The 25,531-nt window shown below is 42.4% G+C and overlaps 1 protein-coding gene across 1 annotated transcript in view; it reads left to right on the plus strand.

The window, feature by feature from the left end:
• Positions 1–25,531, plus strand: part of PCP4 (Purkinje cell protein 4) — a 71,572-nt gene that overhangs the window by 12,995 nt on the left and 33,046 nt on the right. The window contains exon 2 of the mRNA XM_032788799.2: positions 14,102–14,153. Coding sequence (XP_032644690.1) covers positions 14,102–14,153 — 52 coding nt within the window. The remainder of the gene's footprint in view (positions 1–14,101; positions 14,154–25,531) is intronic.

The following is a 25,531-nucleotide window of genomic DNA, read 5'->3' on the forward strand; positions in this document are numbered from 1 at the left end:
CCTTGGGAAAACCAAAGCAGTTGGTTTGACATGAATCAAAATAAGTTGGCTTGTTGACCTGACATGGGTGATATAGTCTGCCAGGGAGTCCAGCCCATAGGGAAGAATGGGCTATCAGACATCCAAATGACCATGCCCTGAATCAATGTAGCACCCATAGGGAGATGCAGTTTAATGTTTAACTGACTCGAAATGTTTTGGTTCCGTTCAACAGACTGAAACAAAATATTTTGATTTTGGAGTATCACAAGGTTTAGTTTCAATCAAAAGTGCCAAATGGAATGCTTTGCCATTTCTGAATCAAAAATTTTCAGACCCTGTTGTTCTCCATAAAGTTTCAATATTTCAATGTTTTGTCCTGTTTCAAACTTCAAAATATCAGAATTTCTTACCGGACTGAAATTCCAATTTCCCCCTCAGCTCTGCTTCCTATGCTTAGAAGAAGATGCACGGTCTTATTCACATTACTGTGAAGCAGCAGTGGTGAGTGCCCGCTGTGCTGTACAGAGTTTTGATCTTTAGAAAATTACAAAAAGGAAGGAAAGCTGGTTGGTTTCATATTACACATTTGGCATTTCTTGGTAGTCAGAATTAGAGGGACTTAGCGTACTCAGCTATTTCCTCAGCTCCTTCGGCCAAATTACTCAGTCCCCCCTCAAAGAAAACACTCAGTCAGTGAGTGTATCCCTGAGTGATGACTGAATAAAAAGTGAGTGTTAGGTTACGTCCCTGAGATCCAGCAATGGAAGGGCCCTCATCAGACAGATACCATCCCTTCGTTGTGTTGGCTGGGCTTCAGCAACCCATATGATACTTTCCTACTGCCTCTTGAGACCCTACAGAGAGGGCTTTCCCTGGAAGGAGAAAGTGTGAAGGAATGAGGGGAGATGTGTTGAGATATAACAAGGGAGAGCCCATCTAATCTCCCCACCAACTCCACGGATATTATTCAGAAAAATGAATACAGCCAGATCATCCCTCTCTTTCAGACAGAGGTCTCTAGGAGCGTTTTGGTGCACAATCTTGACTTCTTAGAGTGCTGTCTAAGGGAAACTCCTTGTGGAGTTATCAGCCTCTCTCCAGGGAAGACAGAAACCTCTGGACCTGAATCCAGACTTCTGGGTCTGGCCCAATCTATATACATTTTGCAGGTCAGGAAATATGTATTGATCGTCTTAAATCTAAGATAAGAAATAGTAGTAAGAGGTTTTGCTTAAGAGGTTTGCCATTTTTTTATTTCTGTCAACCAGATTTATCAATTAAAAAGATTTAGAGCATTTCTCTTAGGCCACCTTGACATCTTTTTTCAGCTATAATTAGGTACAGGCTGTATTACTGTAGACTGGAGGGGAGGTAATTTTTTTCTTTTTGGCAAGCAAAGTGGTGAGGCTTGTTCTTTGGCCAACTGAACAATGTTTGCCCTTTGCTAAACAAAATTTAATATGTTGCTTAAAGGAATTTCACATTAGCACACCAAAAGCTTGGTCCTACTTCTCTTACTCTTGCAAGTAATCCTATTAAAGTCACTACAACTGCGTTTCTGAGTAAAGGTTACTACATAAATACGTCTTGCAGGATCAAACCCTCAGCCTCCACCAAAATAATGAAGGATATCTTCTTAAGGCCTGCACAGTAATTAACAGGATTTAGGGAAATACAGCACATTCTTGCAGCTGCTTTCAAAATTAACTGCAAAGATTCCATTAATTCCTGCCCCCTCAGAAAAATATGTGATTACAATGTCTTTGGAGAAATATCTGCTTAATAATGTTTTAATTCAAAATATGCCAATAAACCAAATATTAGACAGGCTACAGTTTGTGCTAATTATGTCGATTACATTTGCTGTTGGTGTAAATATTCTTTGTTGAGAAAATTACACTGAATTTAAATACAAAATTAGCGGTTTCTCACTGTGCTGGTTTATAAATTCCAGGATTGCAATGGTAAAAGAGAATGAGAAAGAAAGCTTTTTCCCTCTGTACCTTTACAAGACTTAAAACATGACTATTATATTTCCCTTACCCTGAATAAAGCTGTTCTATACTTTATAAAATTTGTGGAATTCTATGGCAAATCTTTGCAATTGTAAACTATTAACAGACATAAGAATGGCCATACTGAGTCAGACCAAAGGTCCATCTAGCCCAATATCTTGTCTTCTGACAGTGGCCAATGCCAGGTGCCCCAGAGGGTATAAACAGAACAGGTAATCATCAAGTGATCCATCCCCGCCGCCCATTCCCAGCTTCTGGCAAACAGAGGCTAGGGACACCTCCATCCCTGACCATCCAGGCTAATAGCCATTGATGTACCTATCCCCCATGAATGTATTTAGTTCTTTTTTGAATCCTGTTATACTCTTGACCTTCACAATATCCTCAGCCAAAGAGTTCCACAGGTTGACTGCTCATCCCATCTGAGATTTCCAAAAATAACTATTACTAATTACACCATTGTAAAAATAAAATAAGAACATATTTTCAGTGGAAATATGACCTAAAATGGTAATTTTAAAAAGCTACATCTGCCAATTAATCAGTTAAGTATAGGGCCCATATTGACTTCATGCAGGGCCGGCCCACAACATTTTGGCACCTGAGGCGGGTTGCTCAAATGATACCGCCATGTCCCCTCGCTTGGGCCAAAATTTTGAAAGGTCTCAATTCTGCCATCTTCCTGTTCTACTCCTCTCATGGTACTGCTCTGCTACCTACCAATGACCCTTTGCTATGTACATTGGCCAAACTGGACAAGCTCTACGCAAAAAAATTAATGGACACAAGTCTGACATCAGGAATCATAACACTCAAAATCCAGTAGGAGAACACTTTAACCTGTCTGGTCATTCAATGACAGACCTGCGGGTGGCAATTTTGCAACAGAAAAGCTTCAAAAACAGACTCCAATGAGAAACTGCTGAGCTGGAATTGATATGCGAACTAGATACAATCACCTTAGGTTTGAATAGGGACTGGAAATGGCTGAGCCATTGCAAACATTGAATCTATCTCCCCTTGTAAGTATTCTCACACTTCTTATCAAACTGTCTGTACTGGGCTATCTTGATTATCACTTCAAAAGTTTTTTTCCCTTACTTAATTGGCCTCTCAGAGTTAGTAAGACAACTCCCACCTTTTCATGCTTTCTGTATGTGTATATATATCTCCTCAATATATGTTCCATTCCATGCATCTGAAGAAGTGGGCTGTAGCCCACGACAGCTTATGCTCAAATGTGGGATACTAGCACAATTTGAAATGCATATCCATGGAGGCACATCCTGCACTTTAAGCTAGGGCAGCCAAATGCAAGCCATGTCCATCAGTTTAATACTTGGCTGTTTTACCACTCTTCCTTTAGTTCATCCAATCAGCTTTTGTCAATCCAGGTGACAGTACTAATACAAAGCAGTTTGAATTATTTTCTTCCAGTAAGATTGGTGGAGGCACTCTATCATCAATCATTGAGTTTGAGGGTGACTATTTTTGTTTCATGTGAAAGTTCAAACATGTTTGAATCTTTGGATTTGGGCTTTTTGGCAGATTCCTCAGCTGATTATCTGGATAGATGCACGATAGACAACGGCCACAATGTCAGCTCGCATAGCTGATATGAAGCATTGGGCTTAATAAGATTTAAAAATTACAAAAACTTGTATATTGAAAATAATTATGCATTCTCGCCAGTTACGTTTGGTCAGTGGGGTTTTTTCCTTGTGCTTCCTCCCCTCCCTCCAGCTGTCTACAAATTGACAATGATGGAATATAGAAGCGGATCTAAGCAACAAGGAATAAATGAACTCATCATACTGGCCCACTGTGCTTTCCTGTGAACTCTGGAAAGGTACTTTTTTGGACATCAATGCAAACAATGAACTTATTAAATACCTACATTTATTTTTAAGAGAAACACATAATAGGACTGGTTTTGTCTGCCTTTCACCATCAGCTTCATTTTCACCTGTGCAGCGTAGTATAAAAATATCTGATATTTGATAGCATTTTAAATCCACTTTGACAGGTGCAAATGACTTGCCACTAGATACAAGCAGCAGGAAATGAGCCGGTGAGTTTGGCCCAGATGGCACACAGATAATGTAGGTGAAATGTCCTGGTACTAGTTTCTTGGCTTTCTTTCAGCTTTGTGTCTATTGAATGTAGATAAGAGTTGATGTAAGTGAAAATGCTTGACTACTACTTTCTGGCATGTCACTATAACCTTACATTTCACCCTTGTCTATTTTCTTTCGCACGCATGGCAGGGTTCACTTCCAAAAAGCTTGGCTTCATTTAGGCTCACATAGCCAAGCCAGATCAACCAGGATTTTGCTTTTGACTTGTACATAACTTTTCAAGCTTCTCCAAGTTTTCTTTACCTAGCTCAATTTCAATACGTTTTGACTAATAAGGGCCAGGATTTCTGTCCGATTTAATCTGATTTGTGCCACTCGTGTCTCTAAACAAATGTAAAAGCCACCCAAGTGGCCAGTTGAAGATTCTCCTTGTATAGGGTGATCATTCCAGTGGCATTAGATGGACAGCAATAATAGCTCTTGGCATCATCTCTCATTGTCAGCTGCCAGGGCATAAGGATCATGGACAAGGACAAGGGGTCTGGAGCAGTTGACTCACCCTCAATCCCCAGTTGTGGAATTTGCCCCTGTGAAGTCCTGCAGCTTGGCTTAATCTTCTTAGACAAGCCTTGAGGCTGCTCCAAGTTGTCCTTGTTGATACTGATACTGTGCAGCCTAGACATCAAGAGTGCAAAGGTGTAATATAGCTCACTTTTGCTGCTTCTCCTTGGAGCTGTACTGGATATTGAATAACTTTGTCCGTGGTTTGGGTCTATTGAATAACAGGAAGCCGCATTGTATCAATCTGATTAATTTCTTCAAATATCATCTGTTCAGAGTTGATGGTCAGTTACTAGTTGCTAATACAATATATTTACCGAAAGTTATTGAAATGTACAGACATGCCTTTTTGTTTTATTTCTGTCTCCGGTGAAATATTGTAGGGGGTCCAGGAGAAAGAAAGACAAATGTGTTTTCAGTGTTACAATTGAAAAAAATACTTTCACTCTTCAGGGCATGTGAAGAGCTAAGTCTGTCTTAATAATGTTTAGGATCAATATGTTCAGATATGGTACAATTTGTTGGTGCAAACTTCTGCCTATAATACTTGTACTGTCCTTGAAGACAGCCTTAAAACTAATTACAGCTGGGTTTGTCTCCCCTTTAGCCATATTAATTATTTCTAGATTTCATGGGTGGAAAATGAAATATGAAGCAACATCTGTTATCAAATACCCACCAGTATGCATTTGGACTTAGCAGATGCAAAAAGTCTGTCATATCTTTATACTTGGATTTCGGATACTATTCCAATTTGGGGTGGGCCTATAGTTGGGTAATATCAGAACCTATCATCTGACTCCAAATATAGCCTTCTGCATGCCTCCCTCCAACGCCCAAGGTCCCTGATTACACTCCCCACTGGACATTTTACAGTTCATTACCATTCACAAGCTTGAACAGTCTTGTCTCCAGGCGTTTAATCAGAGCTGAGGTATTTTCTATTTAGAGAAACCTTACCTCTAAATGATTTCTTTCAATTTGAAATATAGTTTTCTTTTATAAATCAAAAATTTTTCCACAGAGAATTTTTTAAATTTTCCTTGGGAAAACCAAAGCAGTTGGTTTGACATGAATTCAAAATAAGTTGGCTTGTTGACCTTTGACATGGGTGATATAGTCTGCCAGGGACAGTCCTAAGCCATAGGGAAAGAATGGGCTATTCAGACATCCAAATTGACCATGCCTCTGAATCCAATGTATTGTATTCACCATAGGGAGATGCAGTTAATGTTTAACTGTTACTCGAATGTTTTGGTTCCGTTTCATACAGACTGAATATCAAAATTATTTTTGTTTTGGTATATCACAGGTTTTTAGTTTCAATCAAAATGTGCCATAATGGAATGCTTTTTGCCATTTCTGAATCAAAATTTTCAGACCCTGTTGTTCTCATAAAGTTTCAATATTTCATGTTTTGTCCTGTTTTTCAAACTTCAAAATATCGAATTTCTTTACCGGACTGAAATTTCCAATTTCCCCCTCAGGCTTGCTCTTCCTTATGCTTAGAAGAAGATGCACTGGTCTTATTCACTATTACTGTTGAAGCTAGCAGTGGTGAGTGCCCGCTGTGCTGTACAGGAGTTTTTGATCTTAGAAATTACAAAAAGGGAAGGAAGCTGTGTCTGGTTTTCATATTTACACATTTGGTATTTTCTTGGTAGTCAGAATTTTTAGAGCGGACTTAGCGTTACTCATGCTATTTCTCGCTCTTTCGGCCAATATTATCCGTCCCCCCTCAAAGGAAAACACTCGTCAGTAGAGTGTATGCCCTGTAGTGTATGGACTGAATAAAAACGTTGAGTGTTAGGTTACGTCCCTGATAGCACTCCACCATCTCTGTGCATGTAGAGCAGAGAGAATACATATGCACCAGCAGCAGACACAATTTTATACACTCTGGGTTCTAGTGCCGCCCCCCCTCCCACCGTCTGGCATCTGAGGTGGCCGCCTCAGTTCGCCTCATGGTAAGGCCAGCCCTGACTTTATGGGAGTTTTGCTTGTTTGTAGACTAAAGTATTCCACCTATGGATGTTGTGTGGTCTATTTTTCCAATGAGGTTTAAGTGGCCTGATTCCCCACTCCAATCCACCCTTTATAGACCTGTACACTAGTGCAAAAAAGGTGTAAGAAGCTACCCTCTAGTTTGGTAATGTTTTAGATCCACTTTGCATTCATTTTACATAGGTGTAAGTGAATTCATAAGGTGCAGAATCAGGAGAAGAAGCAGGTCCACTGTATCTAGAAGGCAGGTTTGCTCCATGTCTCCTGGTCAGTTCTGCTGGTTATTGAAAATATTACATCTGTCATTGAAATCTCATCATGTACCTATATGGTTGGTGGTTATAGAAGTGCATAAAATCATTACCACTGGCGATGCAATTTTTCAGTCATTGCAGTTTGGGTCAGGTCACTCCATTGTAGCCCACCTGCAGCACTTTCACTCATAAAGCTAATGGGAGACTCCCAGTCAAAATGACTGTCCCAGCAAAAATCAGTACAACCAAGAGATGGTTAAATAGCATACTACATGACCATGTAGCTACTGAGAGGAACTGCCAAAATGTTCATAGAAAATTTTTATTTTGACAGGCAGGTGCTGTTACTGAGGGCCAGATTCTGGCATGCTATTTTACACTGCTCTAAAAGCACAAAACAGCCAGAAAATTGGCTCCACTGGTACTTGTGAATTCCCAATGTGTCCGGGGATAGTGAAAAACTGGCATACATAGGGGCCATAGCCAGGAAAAAGGAGATCTTGGAGGAGTGATCAGCCGGGTATAAGTTAGAACAGCCTTTGTGCCTCTCCATCTTATGTCAGAGACTGGAGTCATTTCTGGTAAGTCCCAGAATCTAGCAGCTACAAAGGTGGCATAAACTGACATATGCCCCCTCCCCCTGAGTTGTGGTGCCTACAGCTCAGACACATCTGTCTACCCAAGCAACTGTATATTCAAGTATTTTTTTACTTTTAGCTTATGTTTACTGTAAGGTGCTCAGGCACCATTGCCTATGTTTTTTTTACATCCATATGTAAGACATAAATAATTGGGTAGCTTGACTCACCTTGTATTTATATCCAGTGTTGGCTGGATGTTCTGCATTTGATGAAATTATCCCCAAAAGACCAATGGGGAATGACAGTTTTGTCTCATTAATATTCAGCACCACTTCCCTAGCATGGAAATAAGCAGAGAAACATGAAGAGGAGGTAAAACAAGAGCAACGAGAAGAAGAAAGATTTCTTAACGATATTAGAGATTCTCTAAAGGATCCCTGACCTCTAGCTAATCCTAAAATAGTAACATAATACATGTTCTGCAGATAAGCAATGCCACCTATACAGATAAGCTGATTTGGCATGGAAGGTTTTGATTTTGTATATGGCAGCAGGCCACATGGCAGCCAGGTTTTGGGGAGGCAACACCAATGTTTTTTTCAGCAAGGAGTTTTCAGAGGAGAAGGGAGAGAAAGCACATATGTGTGTGTTATCAGCTACCAGTCAGTACTTGCTCTCTGTCTTCCAGTTCTGCGTTATGCTCTCTAGTACATGGTCAAGAAGCAAGAGTATTAAAATAAATTCTAGCTTCATCTTTTAAAAGTCAGGTGCTCCTTACTGTCTTTGTTAAGCAGAAGGTCCTTCTGTCTGTAGCTGGGGCATCAGCATCAGTGTCCCCTTAAAAGATTTTTTTGCCAGGGGAAGATAGTGAACATCATTATGACTTTCTAATAATCCTTGGAGAAGATAAAGATCTGGTAAGTAAAAGACAAAAATTAACAAACTTTCTAGCTACATATGGAAGTACTGACTGCTACAATTACAGGTAAACTTCTGAACATATGCTAGCATGGCCAAACATAGTTAACAAGAACCTTTCATTAAGGAAAAATTTAATCTTCCAACTTTCATACACAAATGTACTTGTCACCCTAAATTTTCCAGGATGTATCTGCCAGCTCCAACTCATAGTTGCTTGGCTTTACCACTCCTTAGTTGTATATTGGTCTTTCTGTTTTTCCTGTCTGCGGGCTGTTTGAGTCCAATGGCTACTATTCCAACAAGGTACTTGTGTTCTCTGGACTTATAGGCCATGGGTGAAATTGTGACCCCACTGAAATCAATGGCAAAACTCCCATTGAGTTAAACAGAGTCATTTTTAAATGGCACTTGAAAGGATTTTGATCTAAGATGCATTATTTTCTCCAGTGTCAGCTGCCTATTTTTAAATGCAATTTAAAACCAAATGCAACTGTAATCAATAGAAAACTTTCATCTGGTTTCAGAAAAATTTAGAGTATTTGAAAACTTTCCAGAGTCAGGGAGTACAGGGGTGTGTGTGTACAGATTACGTATGTAACAGAGAAGGAGGTCATGGTGAAGAGCTGGATCCTGCTATTGGTGCTCAGGGTAGTCAGATCTGGGTTTTTATTTCAGACTTCTCTCTTATACTTTACCATCTACTTCTCTCTTATACTTTATCATAAATACTTTGTACAATTTAAAGACCATGTGATAGAATATAGGGCATTTTGAGTACAAGATTTTAAAAAAAACATTATATTAAATTTATACTGTAGCATATGGTAGTAATAGTCATGTGCTACATTGCGTCTATCATGTACTTTGACCTCACCTGCCCAGTTCCTAATTTACCTTCACCAGGGCTTATTCTAACATCCCAAACTTCTGAGCAGTTTCAAAAAGTCACCAATGTTTAAAAATCAGCTTGCAAGAGAAGTACTTCATTTGCCACTCAAATGTAAAAATTTTCCTCCAAAATTAGGTTTTTCTGAGGTGCTGAACAAGAAATACTTAGTTCTGGACAGACAAGGGGAAAGTTTAAGGTCTGGTATCTCATGACCATTCAGTAGTAGATATGGGAAATCCCAAGCTTTCCTTGCTTGGAAGTCATGGAAGATCCACAGATATTAGACATTAAAGGAGTAACATTTTTATGTATGGAAAAGCTATTTTTATACAATTTGTAGAAATTTAAAAAATGCATGAGTTATATATTGTCTCTTCCTCTTAGATCTGTGCAGTTGGACACACGGTAACCAAGGCAACTGGTTTTACAGGCAGAGAGATGAAAAATAGTAAATAGACATAAGACATTTGTGCAATAGTTTTTCTGTAAAATATGAGGTTGATACAGAATATATAATGGTGTGGTATAAAGGCTTCCCAGCTACCAATTTGGCATGACCCATATAACTCTCTCATGGCTTTGAATAATGACACTCCAAATTCATGAAGCTATTGCCTTTGTGCCACATCACATCAGCATGCATTCTCCCACTCTCAGTTCTGCTAACTCAGGTTAAGATAGCAGTGAAGACATAGCAACTCAGCTTTTAAATGAGTGTGCAGCTCAGCTTCAACCATAGGCTCCTATAGTTGCTAATCTGAGCAGTTAAGAGCTGGGTTGCTGTGTATTCATAAATATTTTAACCTAAGTTAACTAACAAGGATTAGCTAACACAATTTAGCTTTTTTTTTTTTTGCAGTGAAGGCATAGTCTATATTATATATTTTGCAGTGAAGGCATAGTGCTGTGTATAACTTCTTTGCTGTTAGTGAATTTTGTAATCTAGCAGTGAAATAGGGCTTAGATGAGACCTATATGGTGCATAAACTTTGTTCTGCCTCTGTGCACATGGACAAATTTCACCCCATCTACTTATAACATTCTTATAACATATTTCCTCTTTACTAAGTGCCAATGAAATATGACTGTTTTTTGTCAGTGCAAGCAAATCTACTCCCATTGCTTCTGATTTTAATTTTGAAAACAAGAACAGTGTCTTTTCTCTTCCTACCCTTAAAAAATCACAGCAGTTCACTCACATCCAAAAAATGTTTTAAAAATGGTGAAATCCCAACAATTCTATTTTTAACGTTAACAAATTTTGACCAGTTCTATAGTTGGTCAAAAACACAAACATATTCAACCAAAATTTTTTTTGCAGGGTTTCTCATCAAAAATAGAATTTTGGACAAATAAAATCACCAAAAACTCAAAATTTGGAAGATGTTGACATGGATGATCAATGAGTGGCCAATTGTGTACTATAAATGCCTGTATCCCACTTCCACTTGACCTGTTCTTTATCCACTGAATACCCCATGGAAGACCTCCTGTCCTTCACTTCTGCCTGTCTTCCCTTCCCTTTTTTCCCCGCTGGCAGCTCTTTCTTTGAAGCTGCATGCCCTCTTCCTTTGTCTAATTGCATAACAGTATACCTGTCTACGTGTCAAATAATCAGTTAAACAAACCAAAAAACCCAACAAGCTCACACATGGGGTCCCATTTTACAACTTGTGTACCTCAGCTAGTGTCCCCGGTTTTGCAGTTAAGTACCCAAATACATAGTTTAGGTGCCTAGGTACCAACTGGAGTACCCAAATGGCCATACTGGAAGCAAGGCTTAAAAGCTGGATTTCTCTTGTAACTCACTGTAAAATTATAGAAATATAGGGCTGAAAGGGACCTTAAGAGGTTATCTAGTCAAGCCTTCTGTACTGATGCAGGACAAGTAAACCTACACCATCCCTGAAATGTTTTTGTCCATCTTGTTCTTAAAATCCTCCTGCAGTGGTGGATTCCACAGCCTTCCTTGGAAGCCTTTTCCACAGCTTAACTACCCTTATAATTAGAAAGTTTTCCTGATAGCTAACCTACATATCCTTTGCTGCAGAATAAGCCCATTACTTCTTGTCCTACATCCAGTAGCCTTGGAGAATAATTGATCACAGTCTTCTTTATAACAACCTTTAACGTGTTTGAAAACTGTTAGCAGGTCCCAGTCAGTTTTTTTTTAACCTTTCCTCATAGGTGAGGTTTTTTCTATACCTATTATAATTTTTATTGCTCTCCTCTGGACTGTCTCCAATATCACATCTTTCTTAAAGTGTGGTACCTCCAACTGGACACTCTATTCCAGCTGAGGCCTCACCAGTTCTGAAAACAGGGGGACAATTATCTACTGAGTCTTATATATGGTATTCCTTTTAATACATCCCAGAATGATATTAGCCTTTTTTGCTACTGTATCACAATATTGACTCTCATTAATTTGTGATCCACTACACCCCCAGATCCTTTTCAGCAGTATTACTGCCTAGTCAGTTATTCCCCATTTTGTATTTGTGCTTTTGATTTTTCCTTCTTAAGTGCAATACTTTGCACTTGTTTTTATTTAATTTCATTTTGTGGATTTTAGACCAATTCTCCAGTTTGTCAAGGTTGTTGAACTCGAATCCTGTCCTCCAAAGTGCTTTCAACACATCCCAGCTTGGTGTCATCAATACATTTTATAAGCGTACTTTCCACTCCATTATTCAAGTTATTAGTGAAAATATTCAATAGTATGGGACCCAGGATTGACCCTTCTGGATCCCCACTAGATACAGCCTCCCAGTTTGGCAGTAAACCATTGATAACTACTCTTTGAATATGGCCTTTCAACCCATTGTGGAGCCCCCTGGCTGTGACTTCACCTAGATCATGTTTCTCTAGTTTGCTTATGAGACTGTGATGTAGGACTATGTCAAAAGTCTTACGAAAATCAAGATATATCACACCTACTGCTTCCCCCCAATTCACTAGACCAGTGAATGTATTTCTCCCCTCATTTCTTTACTTTTATAAATACAGAAGAGATCAGAAAGTAATACATTTAATTTGTTAAATATATATTCAACTCAAATAAGAGGAAATAATTTAAAAAACAAAATATTAAAACATTTAACAAAAACAAAATATTAAAAAAATAGTTTTCAGGCTGAGAGTTCCATCAGCCAAATTTTAGCTCAAAGGAAATTTCTATGGCTCAGTGATTTAAAAAAGCCTTTCTCCTCCAAATGTTTGTTAATACCTGATCACAATCCCTAACCATAGCAGTGCGGATTGGTACAGTATGATAGCAAAGCTCAGTAAAATACAAAATAGGAAAAGAATCTGAGATCAGAGGCAAAATTGAAGCCTTGAAGTTTTTGGGGGCTGAAGAATAAATTGAAAAGGTTCATGTTATAATTTTAATTTAAGTCTCAAAAAAACCCACTCCTGCCTGAAAATTCACTTCTGACCCTTTTTTTACATATAGGGGATTAAATTAGCACTGTTTTAAATGCCACATTAACTAGATATTTTGTGTATTGCACTGAGAATTCTGTAGAAAAATATCAGGGGCAGAAAAGTAAACCCATTCCTTTCTTATAATATTTGGCATATTCTGTAGCCCTTTTCCCTCCTCTTCAGACAAATGAGTAGTGACTTTGATTTTGGAGGAACATTTAATGATGTGCCTTTGATATTCTGCTGAACCACTGCATTAAAAATTCATATGGCCCCAAGCATTCATAAACTATGTTTCCTCCTACACATGCTAGTAACAAAACTGTTTTTCCTGTTTTACTGTATAATCATTATGGTTTTGCACTTATATTCATTTTATGTTGAATATCGTATGTAATGCCTCTATTGTCTGATGATATCTGGTGTTTTCCTTAGAAAATCCTGGGGAAATTCCAGAAGGAATAAATAGTAAAACTGGCCAAAAGTGACATGTTGAATAGAAGACTGCTTTTGTCTCTTAAAATATGGTATATAGTTCAGGGTTTGTCTAGATACGAAAAGGTAGTGTTGTGATCTGCAGCATAATTTGTGATTCATTTAGTTTGTTGATTTTATTGATTCTGCTGTGTGCAGGGAGAATTTATGCTATTTCTTTCCCAGGGCTATGTTCTACTAATTTGTGACAATATCTGCACTAACTACTTCCAGCTGTGTGTTCTTCCATACTTGATCATATTATTAAAAAGCTATTCCTTGTGTTGCACACCATGATGGCATCATTAAAGAGTGTAGAAGAACACAAAGACTCCAAGAGTTAATAATGCCAGCACAGTACAATTTTTTTTGAAAAAATAGGACTGTTGACTGGACTAGGTTAAGGCTGAATATGTTGCAGGGGGGTTGATGGCAGTGGATACTGCTTGTTTACAAGAGTTTCAGTGCCCCTGTTAAGGTAAGATTGATTTTTCCCTTTCCTCCTGAATCCATTGCCATTAGCTGGAAGACAAAGCTATTAAATGCATTTTGAAATGACTTTCACACATGGTCACTGGACTCATAGTCTCTGCTATTTTTGACTGAATTTAAACCGGAGGGAAATGTTCCATCTCCATAGGGGATTAAACCAGGTGGGACAAGGGAGTCTTCCCTCCAAACATAGGTCCTTATTCTTCACTCCCTTGGACCTTGTATGGAGATTTGCCTTTCTGCACAGGTGGTGTAAAATGCACCCATCTGATTTTGTAGCATTTCAAATCCACTTTGTACTGGGGTGAATGACTTCACAAATATGAGCCAGTCAAGAGAACCAGGCTCTAATAATGATTCAAACAGAAGTCTGCAAACCCAGGGAATTCATATAATAACATCCCTTTTATTTCTCTCTCAGAGACAGGGTACTGGAGCAACAAATGGAAAAGACAAGACATCTGGTGAGAATGGTAAGACTAGATTTTATTTCATTTTGCAGAATATCAAGACAAGTTGTTTTCTTGTATCAAAATGTTTCATTTACAATATTGACATACATCAGCCTTTTCCTTTGCGTCAATTTGAAAACTTGTGATTGCTGTCTTCACATTTATGTTTTTAGCATTTCAGTGTGAGCACAAAAGCCCTGATTTTGAACTTACAGTAGTGTCAAACAGGAGTAACTCTACTGCAGTCAATGGGTTATATGGGTATAAACTAGTACAAGTGAAAACAGAATCAAGTACCAAATATATATGCCATCATGGACAAGGAGATTAAATGCAGGGCTGGACTTGCCATGAGGAGAACTGAGGCGGCTGCCTCAGGTGCCAGACTGTGAGTGCAAGAGGGGCGCCACTAGGACCCAGAATATATAAAATTGTGTCTGCTGCTGGTGCATATGTATTCTCTCTGCTCTACATGCACAGAGATGGCAGAGTGCTGTGTTGGAGGAAGGAGGGCACAAGAGACAAAACAGGCAGGCAGGAGAAAAGGTGAGAGGGAATAACAGAAAGCGGCAGGAGCTGCAGGGACTGAGAGAGGAGGAGCCTCTTATGTACCTCTCAGGAGCCTGGACTGATTAACACCAGGTTCTCAGGGAGCTTCCTGTTTCCTGCTGCTTCCCTGAACCCACTTGAGGAGAACAGGCAGTCAACTGAAGTAGTAGGAGCAGTTAGGCCCTTAAGACGCTGATATCTTCCCTCACTCAGGCCCTGCTACCAGCCTGCTTATTTGTCCCCTTCAATGAGTGTTGAGAGCCACTATAGCTGGCACAGAACAGCAGTCATGAGTGAAAGAAGAAAAACGCCCCTCTGGGGCAGCATTCAGAAAAAGAAAGAAAGCAAAGGAAGCTTTTCTATCTAAGCAGGAAGGAGCTCTCCTGAGATACATAGACACAAATGTTCACGGTGAGCCTTCCGGCCCCAGTGAGGATGTGAGTGGTGAGGAGATGCCTGATCTTCCAGTTAGTCAGAGTGCAGGTGACCTGGCAGCTACTGCAGCATCCATATCTCCATCTCAAATGGATGTAACCATGCACATTCCTGAAGAAAAGTGTAGATCAGAGAAGAGTGTGGTGGAGGCACAAGAAACAGCTGCTGCTGAGTTTAGTTCCTTAAGTCTAGATGATCCAGGACTGTGGACCCACTTGATACTCTGGGAACCAAAAGTCAAACGAAGATTGTGGCAGATCTGAAGTCAGCAAGTATTACTCTGTTATTCTGGATTGCACACCTGACATCAGCTATATGGAACAATATGACTTTAATGGTGCATTTTGTAACAACACAGAACTAGTGAAAGTGTCCTTGCATGATGACTGTCAGAGAGCATTTTCTAAGTTATTGACATTGATGATACTACAGGAGCTGGTTGACAAATGTGCTTCTGAAAAAGCTGGAAGATACTGAAATTGCGATAGCTGACATGAGAGGTCAAGGCTAGATAATGGGCCAACATGAGAGGAAAGAACAGAGGATGGCAGACATGGAACCAAGAGTTACACCTTGAGGAGGTATAAAGCCTATCAACACCAAATTGGGAAGATAGATGATGCCAAGTTGCCATTAATGAGGATAATGCATGTTTGGAACTGTTCATGGGCGAACAGTGGCAGAGGAAAGATGGAATCCCCAGAAATATATACATAACTTCAAATTTCTTTGTGGCTTAGTGTTGTGGCTTGACATACTGTTGAAATAATGTAAGCAAGAGACACCAAGGTGTTGACCTTGACATATCTGGAGCATGGAACAATTGGACACAGGGCGGCTTAGCGATTCGGCCAATTCGGGAAATCGGGTCCCGCGCCTAAGGGCCCACGCCTTAGGCCTTTTTTAATTTTTTTTTTTTTACTTACCCTGGTCCAGCTGCGGTTTGCTCCGGGTCTTCCAGGTCCTGCTCTTGAGTGAAGTGCTGGCGGGAGCACAGCGCAGCCCACTCTCCCAGCTAGAGATCCAGCCGGGCAGCGGGTTGCTGCGCTCCAGCCGGGAGAGCAGGTGCAGGCTTGCAGCTCTCACGGAGAGTGGCAAGCCAGCAGCTCCGGCTGGGGCGTGGCGCCCGCTTTCCGTCTGGAGCTCCGGCCAGAGGCGCAAGCCCCGCGACCCGGCTGGAGCTCTGGGCCCTTTAAATAGCCCCAGAGCTGGGGGGGTGTGGGCTCTGGGGGCTATTTAAAGGGCCCGGGCTCCAGCTGCTCTGCCACCAGAGTCTTTAAATAGCCGTGGAGCCCTGCCTCCCCCATGCATTCCCCAGCACTCCGCAGCTATTTAAAAGGTCCGGGCGGGTAGAAGTGGGTTGGGGGCTACTTAAAGGGCTGGGTTCAGCTGCTCTGCTGCACCCCTGACCTGCCACACCAGTCGGCCCCCCTTGCCGCAGCCAGCTCTGCACCCCGTGCCCCCAGCCAGCCTCTGCCAAACCCCTGTCCTGTTCTCATCCAACGCCTGCACAATCCTGCAGCCCTGCCAAAGCCAGCCAGCCCCCACCACTGCTGCCCGCATCAGCCCTGCACACCCTGCCCAGCCTGCACCCCGCACTGTCTCAGTCAACCCCTGCTGAACCCACTGCCTGAAGCCAGCCAGTCCTGCACTCCTCTGTCTCCAGCCCTGCAAACCCCTGCTGCACCCCCCTGCGCCCTGCCTGAAGCCGCCTGCCCACACCCCCTGTCTCAACCAGCCCCGACCCTTGCCCTGCTGCAGCCAGGCCCTACCTCCAGTCAGCCCCTGCCTGCCTCCAGCCAGCCCCATGTCCACTGGTGCCCTGCAGTTCCAGGGCAGTAACCCTGCACCACCTGCTTCAATGAGGAGGGCAGGGAGCAGCTGGGACCAACACATGTGCACACCCCCAGGGAGTGGCAGGGACCCACACGTGTGAAACGGCGGTCATTAATAACCAATCAACAGCATATATGATGCAATGTATATAATATATATTTTTATTATTCATATAGTTATGGAAAGTAAATAATACATGAAAGAAATGAAAGGCTTTTTTACCACTTTTTTTTTTAAGTCATCCCTGCCAGGGCCCCGCCGAAAATGTTCGAATTGGGCCCCACACTTCCTAAAGCCGGCCCTGACTGGACAAAGCAAAGTCATATCTACAGTCTTACCAGTCAGATGAGGGATTTCAAAATGTTCTGAAGAGTGCACAGAAGTTAGCAGAGGAACTCACACTGAAGCTATTTTCCCACCCATTCCAGAATACAAGAGTCACTGAAGAAGAAGAAGATATTTTGATTATGAGGCATGGGATAGTCCCACAAGAGACCCCAAACAACAATTTAAAGTTGAATTCTTTAACCAGGTGTGTAGCAGGATAGTCACCCCACTCTGGCCCGGAAGGGGTTAAACCAGCCCAGGGAAGGGACAGAGGCTGCGAGATGGCTGCTGCTGGGGTAAGCAGCAAGCCTAGGCTGGAAGGGAAAACAGCCACAGCTGGGGCCATGCCCCAGTCAGGGCCCAGCTAGCCCTTATAAGAGGGCAGTGGGCCAGGAGCTCTGACAGAGTCACTCTCTAGTTGCTGAGAGAGAAGGGCCTGGCTGCTGGGAGCTAAGCAGGGTACGTGAGTGGAGCAGGGATGAGGAAAGGCTAGAGGAGATTGGGACCTCAAGCCTGGAAACTCCTCAGGCTGCAGGCCTTGATAAAGGCCAGCAGGGTACTGGGGTTGCAGAGGGGCAGCCCAGGGTAGGCAAAGGCAGCAGGTCCAAACCCTCCTTGCTGATGATGAGTGGCAATTATACTGCAGTCCACCTCAGTGAGCGGGGGCTTGATGGTGACTGGCAGTAGCCAAAGACTGAGGTGAGGTGGGGATAGGGAGTTGGGGGTTCCCCTGGGAGGGGAGACCCAGAGAGCTAAAGGGGTACTGCCAGGGGGCAGCATCCAACAAAAAGGAGCACCGGGGTCTGGAAGGGACATGGAGCCAGCAACAAGCGAGACTCGAGCCTGCATAAGGCACTCCAAAGGCCGGAGAGCTAATTCTCCAGATGACCAGCAGGAGGCGCCAAAGGGTGAGTCATTACCCTGTTACAAGGTAGTACATTGTGCAATACAGCCAGCTGAAGAACGTTTCATGCAGCTCAAGGACACAGCAGTGTATTTGGGGTGTTGTATGATATTCCAAAACTCCTCACTATACCTGAAGAAGCCCTACATCAGCAATGCAGGGCACTAGAGACAGTGTTGACACTCGATGACATGGGTGATATTGATGCGAGTGATTTAGGTGATGAACTGAAAGCCCTTTCAAGATACATTTCAGCAGGATCAACTCCAAAGGCTGTTCTGGAATATATGTGCACAAATAAGATGACCACCCTCTTTCCAAATGCTTTTGTTGTTCTGCGCCTACTTCTAACACTTGCTGTAATAGCTGCCAGTGGAGAACGCAGCTTCTCCAAGCTGAAATTAATAAAAACACATCTACATTCCACAATGACACAGGAGAGGCTGGTTGGACTTGCAATCATCTCAACAGAGCATGAGCTGGCCCAGACTGTGGGCCTTCAGCAGGAAGCAGTTCAAATCTTTGCAACCAAGAAGGCACAGAAAGCACCACTTTGATTATTCAAACAGATAAAAATGTCAGTGTTTACTATGCAGACAAGGAAAGTTACATTTGCTGTTCAGGCATTTGAAAGTTAAGTGTTACTTAAAATTATTGAACAAGGCATTTTAAGTTGTTAGTTCTCCTTTATTAGGGCACGTAGCAGAGCAGTACCATGAGAGGAGTAGAACAGGAAGAAGGCAGAATTGAGACTTTTCATAGTTTTGACCCAAGTGAGGGGAATAGGGGCATCATTTGAGCTCCCTGCCTCAGGTGGCAAAATGTTGTGGGCTGGCCCTGATTAGAGGTGATTCAATATTATGGACTGGGTCGTCAGTGTCTGCTATATGACTGAGCAGGGTATGTAAAGACAAGCCAACTGTCCCAGGACTGCTCATGTCAACAATAGTCTCTCTGTGCTTTTATTCTGGGGAGCAGGTAATTGCGGGTTCTCATGCCCTTCTGGGGAGCTGGACACTGAAAAAGAGGCAGGAAGGTATAGGTTTGTGACATTTGAATGCAGCTGTACAAGAGCTGACTCACTGCTGGCTTGCCCCCTTGTGTCAGGGCATGGCATTGTAAGCTTTCCTCATCTGTCACTCCCTGCCAACAGCCGTTCCAGCCCTGTGGCAATCGCCTTTTCTTACGACTCAGTTATCCAGGCAAATCATTTATAGTCCCACATCTCCCAGGGTAGCAGAGTCCAAGAAACAAAAATTTAATGTTTTTACATCAGGTCTTTAGGCCCTGTCTAGTCTTATACCCTGTTGTCTCAGGGCTTTCAAAAGTGCTTATCCCCTTGTGTCAAGGGGCTCCATGCCACCTTCCTGTGTGACTGGCAGGTGAGCCTAGGTCCCTCTTTCGTCTGGGTTCCAACCCAGAGACCCAGTAGTGAGCAGGCAAGGTCTATTCAGACCCACCCCCTGATATCTGTATGGGCTTCTTCCGGGGTAGATTTAAGGGTCAGAGCATGATCAGCAAACATGCAGCCTAATGGTTATGTGACATCATGACACATGACCTGAAGATGAGCTGTGTGTAGTTTTGAAAGCTTGTCTCTCTCACCAAGAGAAGTTGGTCTAATAAAAGATATTACCTCACCCACCTTGCCATGTCACTTTAGGCTTTTTTAAACATAAACTGTTTTAAAAAAATCCAAACAAGCCCCTCCTATTCCTGCCCAGTTGAGCCTGCTTCTAATCAGTGGCCTTCTTGTAGTCTACGTCTCTCCTCTACTGTTTAATTAGGCCTACCTGGCCTGATTCACTCTCTCAGAGCCACTGTGGGGAATATATGCCATTAGAATCTCCTTCACTCTTCAGAAGCCTGTTCAATTTCATCTTCTGCATCAATGCCGTCAACTTCTTCAAGGGTCTAAAATGCATCATCAAGTTCCTCTTCTCTTTGAAAAACTGCTCTCTTGAGCAAGAATTTGAAGATAAAAATTATTTTTAGATTTAAGCATTAGTTTTTCCCATTGACAGGAAGAGTTTGCAAAATATGTATTTCCTGCAAAGTTGAAAAGACAGCCTTCTGGTCCAAACTGGTCGTATCTTTATCACCATGCACCAAAATGAGGTTAAAATGATGTGGTGGGCAATAGAAGTATGTTGCATATACTTTGTCTCCCTTTCCTGAAAGAAACTTTCTCATTTTTGTTTGGAATCCTACACAAGCTCTGTTTCATTGTACTGGCCCCATCATAACCTGGTCCAGACAGGTATTTGGAGTCTCATACATACTTCCAGAATAAAACATTACTTAACTAGTCACACAAGGATGCATTGCCTGTGTCACTTATTGCCCCAAAGCTTACAAAATGCTCTTTTATATCTATTTTTTCCCTTCAATATAATCAATACTAACAAAGTGAAGCTAAATGGACATTTGATCAACATAGCTAATATCCAGAGTTCCACCTACAACGGCAGTGAAAAACAGCTGATTTGCAGCTATTAAGTATGTGCCCCCTGGCTTTTGTTGTTAAAAGACTTACGTTCATCCGTAATTGTTGTGCTCAAGTATTTGATTATCTTGGTGTCACTAATATGTTGGGGGGGAAGTTATATTACATCTGGCAAGTAGTTTATTGATGCTCAAGTAAATACCACAATTATTACTTTCCAGCACTTCACTGTGGCTGTGGAAGGGGAGACCTAAAATAGCTAAAGCTTTGATTGTGTCAAGCAATATTTTAGTACATACCATTTCCTGATGTTTTCATGTGCTTCCTTATCAAAACATACATTGATACTGTGACCCTTCATGAGCTGTAAAGCTGCCACAAGTGACTGAGTATGCTCAGGGCCGGTGCAACCATTTAGGCGAACTAGGCGGTTGCCTAGGGCGCCAAAAAGTGGCGCCCCCCCCCAAAATTTTTAAATGGTTGCAGCTGCTGCTGCTAGAGGGGCTGAGCTGCCGGCAGCAGCAGCTGCCTGCCGCCGGCAGCCCAAGGCGTCCCCCGGGTCAGGGCGCCGCCAGTCAGCGCGCCCCTGAGGTCAGTGCACAGCCGCCGCAGCCCGGCAGCCCAGGCGCGCCCCCCGGTCAGCGAGCCGCCGCGCAGCCGGGCAGCTCAGGGCCCCCCCCCCCGCGGGTCAGCGAGCCGCCGCTGCAGCCGGCAGCCCAGGCGCCCCACCCCCGGGTCAGGGAGCTGCCACCACAGCCCGGCAGCCCAGGGTGCCCCTGCCCTGGGGTCAGGGAGCTGCGAGACCTGCCGGGGCGACGAAATGTCCCGCCCTAAGGCGCCAGAAACCTAGCGCTGGTCCTGAGTTGCTGCCTGCTCCTCCATGAACAGACATCTTCCAGTACCTAGAACCTGTTATCCAAGTTAGTCTTTGAGTTTCTGTATCCTCAAATACGCAACACTGTGACAGTATGCAGAATCTGAAAGATATGAGTATGCTAGCACTTGATATGCAAATCTTCATGCAGTGCATTCTTCATTCTGTAAAATGAAAGAGGAAATGGTGGGTTGTAGGGAAGAATTAAACTGTTCATTTGGCATATCAGTGTTAGTGGGCTGTCAAGGACCAGTACATATCAGCATACACAGTTGCTCAGTTGAATAAACTGAATCTTGAAAATGACTTTTATCAGATGGAACGTCAACGTGTTTCATCAGGAAGTTTCTTTGACTTGATCACCTACGGGTCTTTGGGGTTCTGTTTTAAGATCATCTGTGGATCTTTGGCTTAGTTGGTTTGCGGCTTATCTTCGGTCTTCAGCTGTGCTGGTTCAAGCAAAGTTTCTCTGGAAATATCATTGGCTACACTACAGGTAAATTTCAGTGGTACTGCACTAATAGTTTTCCTGACTTACTTGTGACTCAACAACAGATTCACGCTTGCTGAACTGAGATGCAGTCTTGACTTTCTACTTCAGACTGAAGGGGTTGATCAGGAAGTTTACAATGTAATAGTTTTGAGGATTCTGGAGGCAGTTTGCAACAACAAATCTTTTTCTTTTCATTTTCTAAAGCCAGACTTGTATTTGTGTGTGTTTTTCATTTCCAGATATCTTCCAGTATGAGAATAACTAACTTGGAGTATAGGCCTAAATAAGTGTCTTTTTGTGCTGCTTATTTAGCCTTCATTTGCGGAGTACCTAAAAAATGTTGATTTTTTCTCTACAGACTCTCCCGGGCCTTTTCTTTCAGCCTGCCAGTCTCTCCATTCTCTAGTGCTTCAAGTGGGATTGCAGAATTCTGTCTCTCTCTCTTGCACGTCCCTTCTACTCTGGGCTTCCTCTCTTTATGTAACACCATCCTTGCACAGCTAAGGCCACGTCTATACGACGCGCCATTTCGGCGTGTAAATCGAAAGCTCTGGGTCGATATATCGCTCTCGTCTAGACGGGGATATATCGAACCAGAGCGCGCTTACATCGATTCCAGAACTCCACCAAACAAACGGAGTTCCGGATTCACTATTGCGAAGCGCGCCACATCGATTCGGCGCGGTGAAGACGGGTGAGTAACTCGATTTTAGATATTCGATTTCAGCTACGCTATTCCCGTAGCTGAAATTGCGTATCTAAAATCGAATTTCACGCGTCGTGTAGATGGGGCCTAAGACTCCTATTTAATTGGGCCTGGTCCCCACTCCAGCTGCACTAATTGAATATCTAGCTTTCCTTACCCCTTTCACTGCCAATAAGAGATTTACATCCCATCACAAGCACAAAGCTGCTATAAATAGAGGTGATTGGGAAATGTTTTTCTTTTTATCCTATGGAAAGCTTGACTTTTCATAAAACAAAACAAAAAACCACCAACCAAACGACTCCCTGAAAGTTTATGGCTGAAAACTCAATTTTCCGCAGAAAGCAAAAATTTTGCTTATTCAAAAACCCAATTATCCATCTATTAACACTTTTGAAGAATGTTTTTTAACCAACCCTTGCTTTAACGCAGCTGAAAAATGGGGCAACTATCAGCTTATGGACAATTCATGAACAGGAAAAGGACCAAACTTATCAAATAAATTGTCCATTTCAAATTCTTTGCCCAAATCTAATCACAAGAGACACTGTCCCAGCAGCTCTGTGTAAGCTCAAAAGCTTGTCTCTTTCACCAACAGAAGTTGGTCCAATAAAAGATATTCCTCACCCACTTTTGAACTAACTGAAGGAAGGAAGGATTGAAAAAAAGGCATGAACAAGCCTGTTCTCACAAGATTTCAAGCTCATTTCCCCCAAGAGTTGAGAGATTTGGATTGTTCAGATAAGGTTTGGATATGCCTATCAATTTTGTTATTCTGAAGTGAACCTCTGTACCTCTTGAGATTAACTCATCCTGAGATGTTATTTCTGTTTTACTTTCCTATTAAGGATAGATGACTTTCCCATCAGTGTTGTTTATATAAAGTTATAGTGAAATGAAATCAGTACACTAGGTTCCAAATATTCTAAAACTATACGGTTAACAAAAATTAAAGAAGAAAGAGAAATACATATTTTGCTAGAGTTTTTTAACACATTGACTCATTAGGCACAGATTTTGTTTCATTGCACAAGTTTACACACACAGCAAAGTCATTCATGCCCTCAAGTTAACTAAAAGGACGTCAGAGAAAATATTTTAGTTATTGGTAAGGTTATTGGAGAGGTCTTTTTCTTCGCTGTTGCTGCACATTGTGAACTGAGATTGTTTTCCTTGTGTTTCATCATGAATAAAACTGTCCAATCTCCTAAATTAATACAGACTCAGAGCCTCAGATCCTGCTGTCCTTTGATCTCAACAGGAATTTTGTCTGAATAAGGACTGCAGGGTTTATTCAAAAGTAAATTAGATCTTTAGTTAAACGAAACTTTTTTATGTATGGTGTTGACTATCTATTATGTACAATGTAAGCAAATTCAGTGTCAGGAACATTTTTTGTTTAATGTAATGATAACAGAGTGTCCTGTCTATAAAACAAAGTTCAGGGGCTCCCCAGGAGATGGGTGAAGGTCCTTTGTGTCATCTCAACCTCACACACTTGCATGAGGGTCACGGACAATCTGATTGCCTGTTTGGAATTCAATTTTAAACAAAAACGAGGCAGCAAATATATGAAAATGAAAGTTGGACCCACAACTTTAGATCTTGCTCCATAAACTGTGTATTGTAGGTACTCCTAGTTAATTAAGCAAATGTGAATTATTCCTTTGGAAGCTGTGCATATATTGTATACATACCTACACACACTATACAGCATCCTTTAATATGTTTTGGCTGGAAGTCTGGAAAATGTCAACACCCTAAGCATGTTTCCATTGCTGCTGCTGCCATCCATTATCTCTGCTGATGCTCTCTCCAGGGTCAAGATGATGCTTTCCATTTTAAAGGAAGAAACCCCTTCTCTTTATTGAAGGCTGCCCTGCTGTGGAGTCATGCTAAGAAAACAGCACATTAAAACCAGTCATTGCCAATGTTCTCTCTATTTTTTCCCATGCATATGCAGAATTAATTTTGTGTGCACTAATATGGAGGTAATGTGTGGTGGGTTTGGGGCCGAGGGGTTCAGAGTTTGGGAAGGGGCTCAGGGCTGGGGCAGAGGGTTGCGGTGTTGGGGGAGGGAGAGGTCTCGGGCTGGGGGATGAGGGATAAGGAGTTTGGGGGCTCAGGGCAAGGGCAGAGAGTTGGTCTTAGGGTGCAGGAGAGGGTGAGGGTTCTGGCTGGGGGTGCAGGCTTTGTGGTGGGAGTAGAGATGAGGGGTTCAGGAGGTGGGAGGTGGCTCAGGACTGGCACAGAGCGTTAGGTTGCGGGGTGTGATGGTGGTGAGGGCTCTGGTTGGGGGTGCAGGCTCTGGAGTAGGGCTGGGGATGAGGCATTTGGGGTGCAGGCTGCCCTGGGGCTGGGGCCAGAAAACTCCCCCTGAGCCCTCTCTCTGCCGGCAGCAGCTCCGGGAGAAAGGTGCTTCTTCCCAGAGGCAGGAGCTCAGGGGACAGGCCTGTAGCAACCCAACATGCCCCAACTTGCTCCCCTCCTCATCCACCCCCTTACTTCTCTCGTTTCCAGGCCCATGTGGCTGTGCGCCTGTATAGCCTGCTGTGCAACTGTGCAGCTTAGAGGGAACTTGAGTCATTGCCCTTCTTCCTCCACCAGCCAATGATCTGTTAAGAGGACCAGGAAGATGTACTGGAAACTAGCACTGGGTGAATCATAGAAATAATTACTTTCAAGCATTCTGATGAATTAGAAGTGGAATTTTGATTCATCATGTTCAGATCCCTGTTTGCAGACACTGGTGCAAATGAAGTTTTGTTCTTGCAATGTTTGTGGGAAATGAATTTTGGGCCCATAGCAGAAGTATACAACAATATGCAT

Source organism: Chelonoidis abingdonii, chromosome 1, assembly GCF_003597395.2.
Source record: "Chelonoidis abingdonii isolate Lonesome George chromosome 1, CheloAbing_2.0, whole genome shotgun sequence".
In the NCBI taxonomy this organism is placed as follows: Eukaryota; Metazoa; Chordata; order Testudines; family Testudinidae; genus Chelonoidis; species Chelonoidis abingdonii.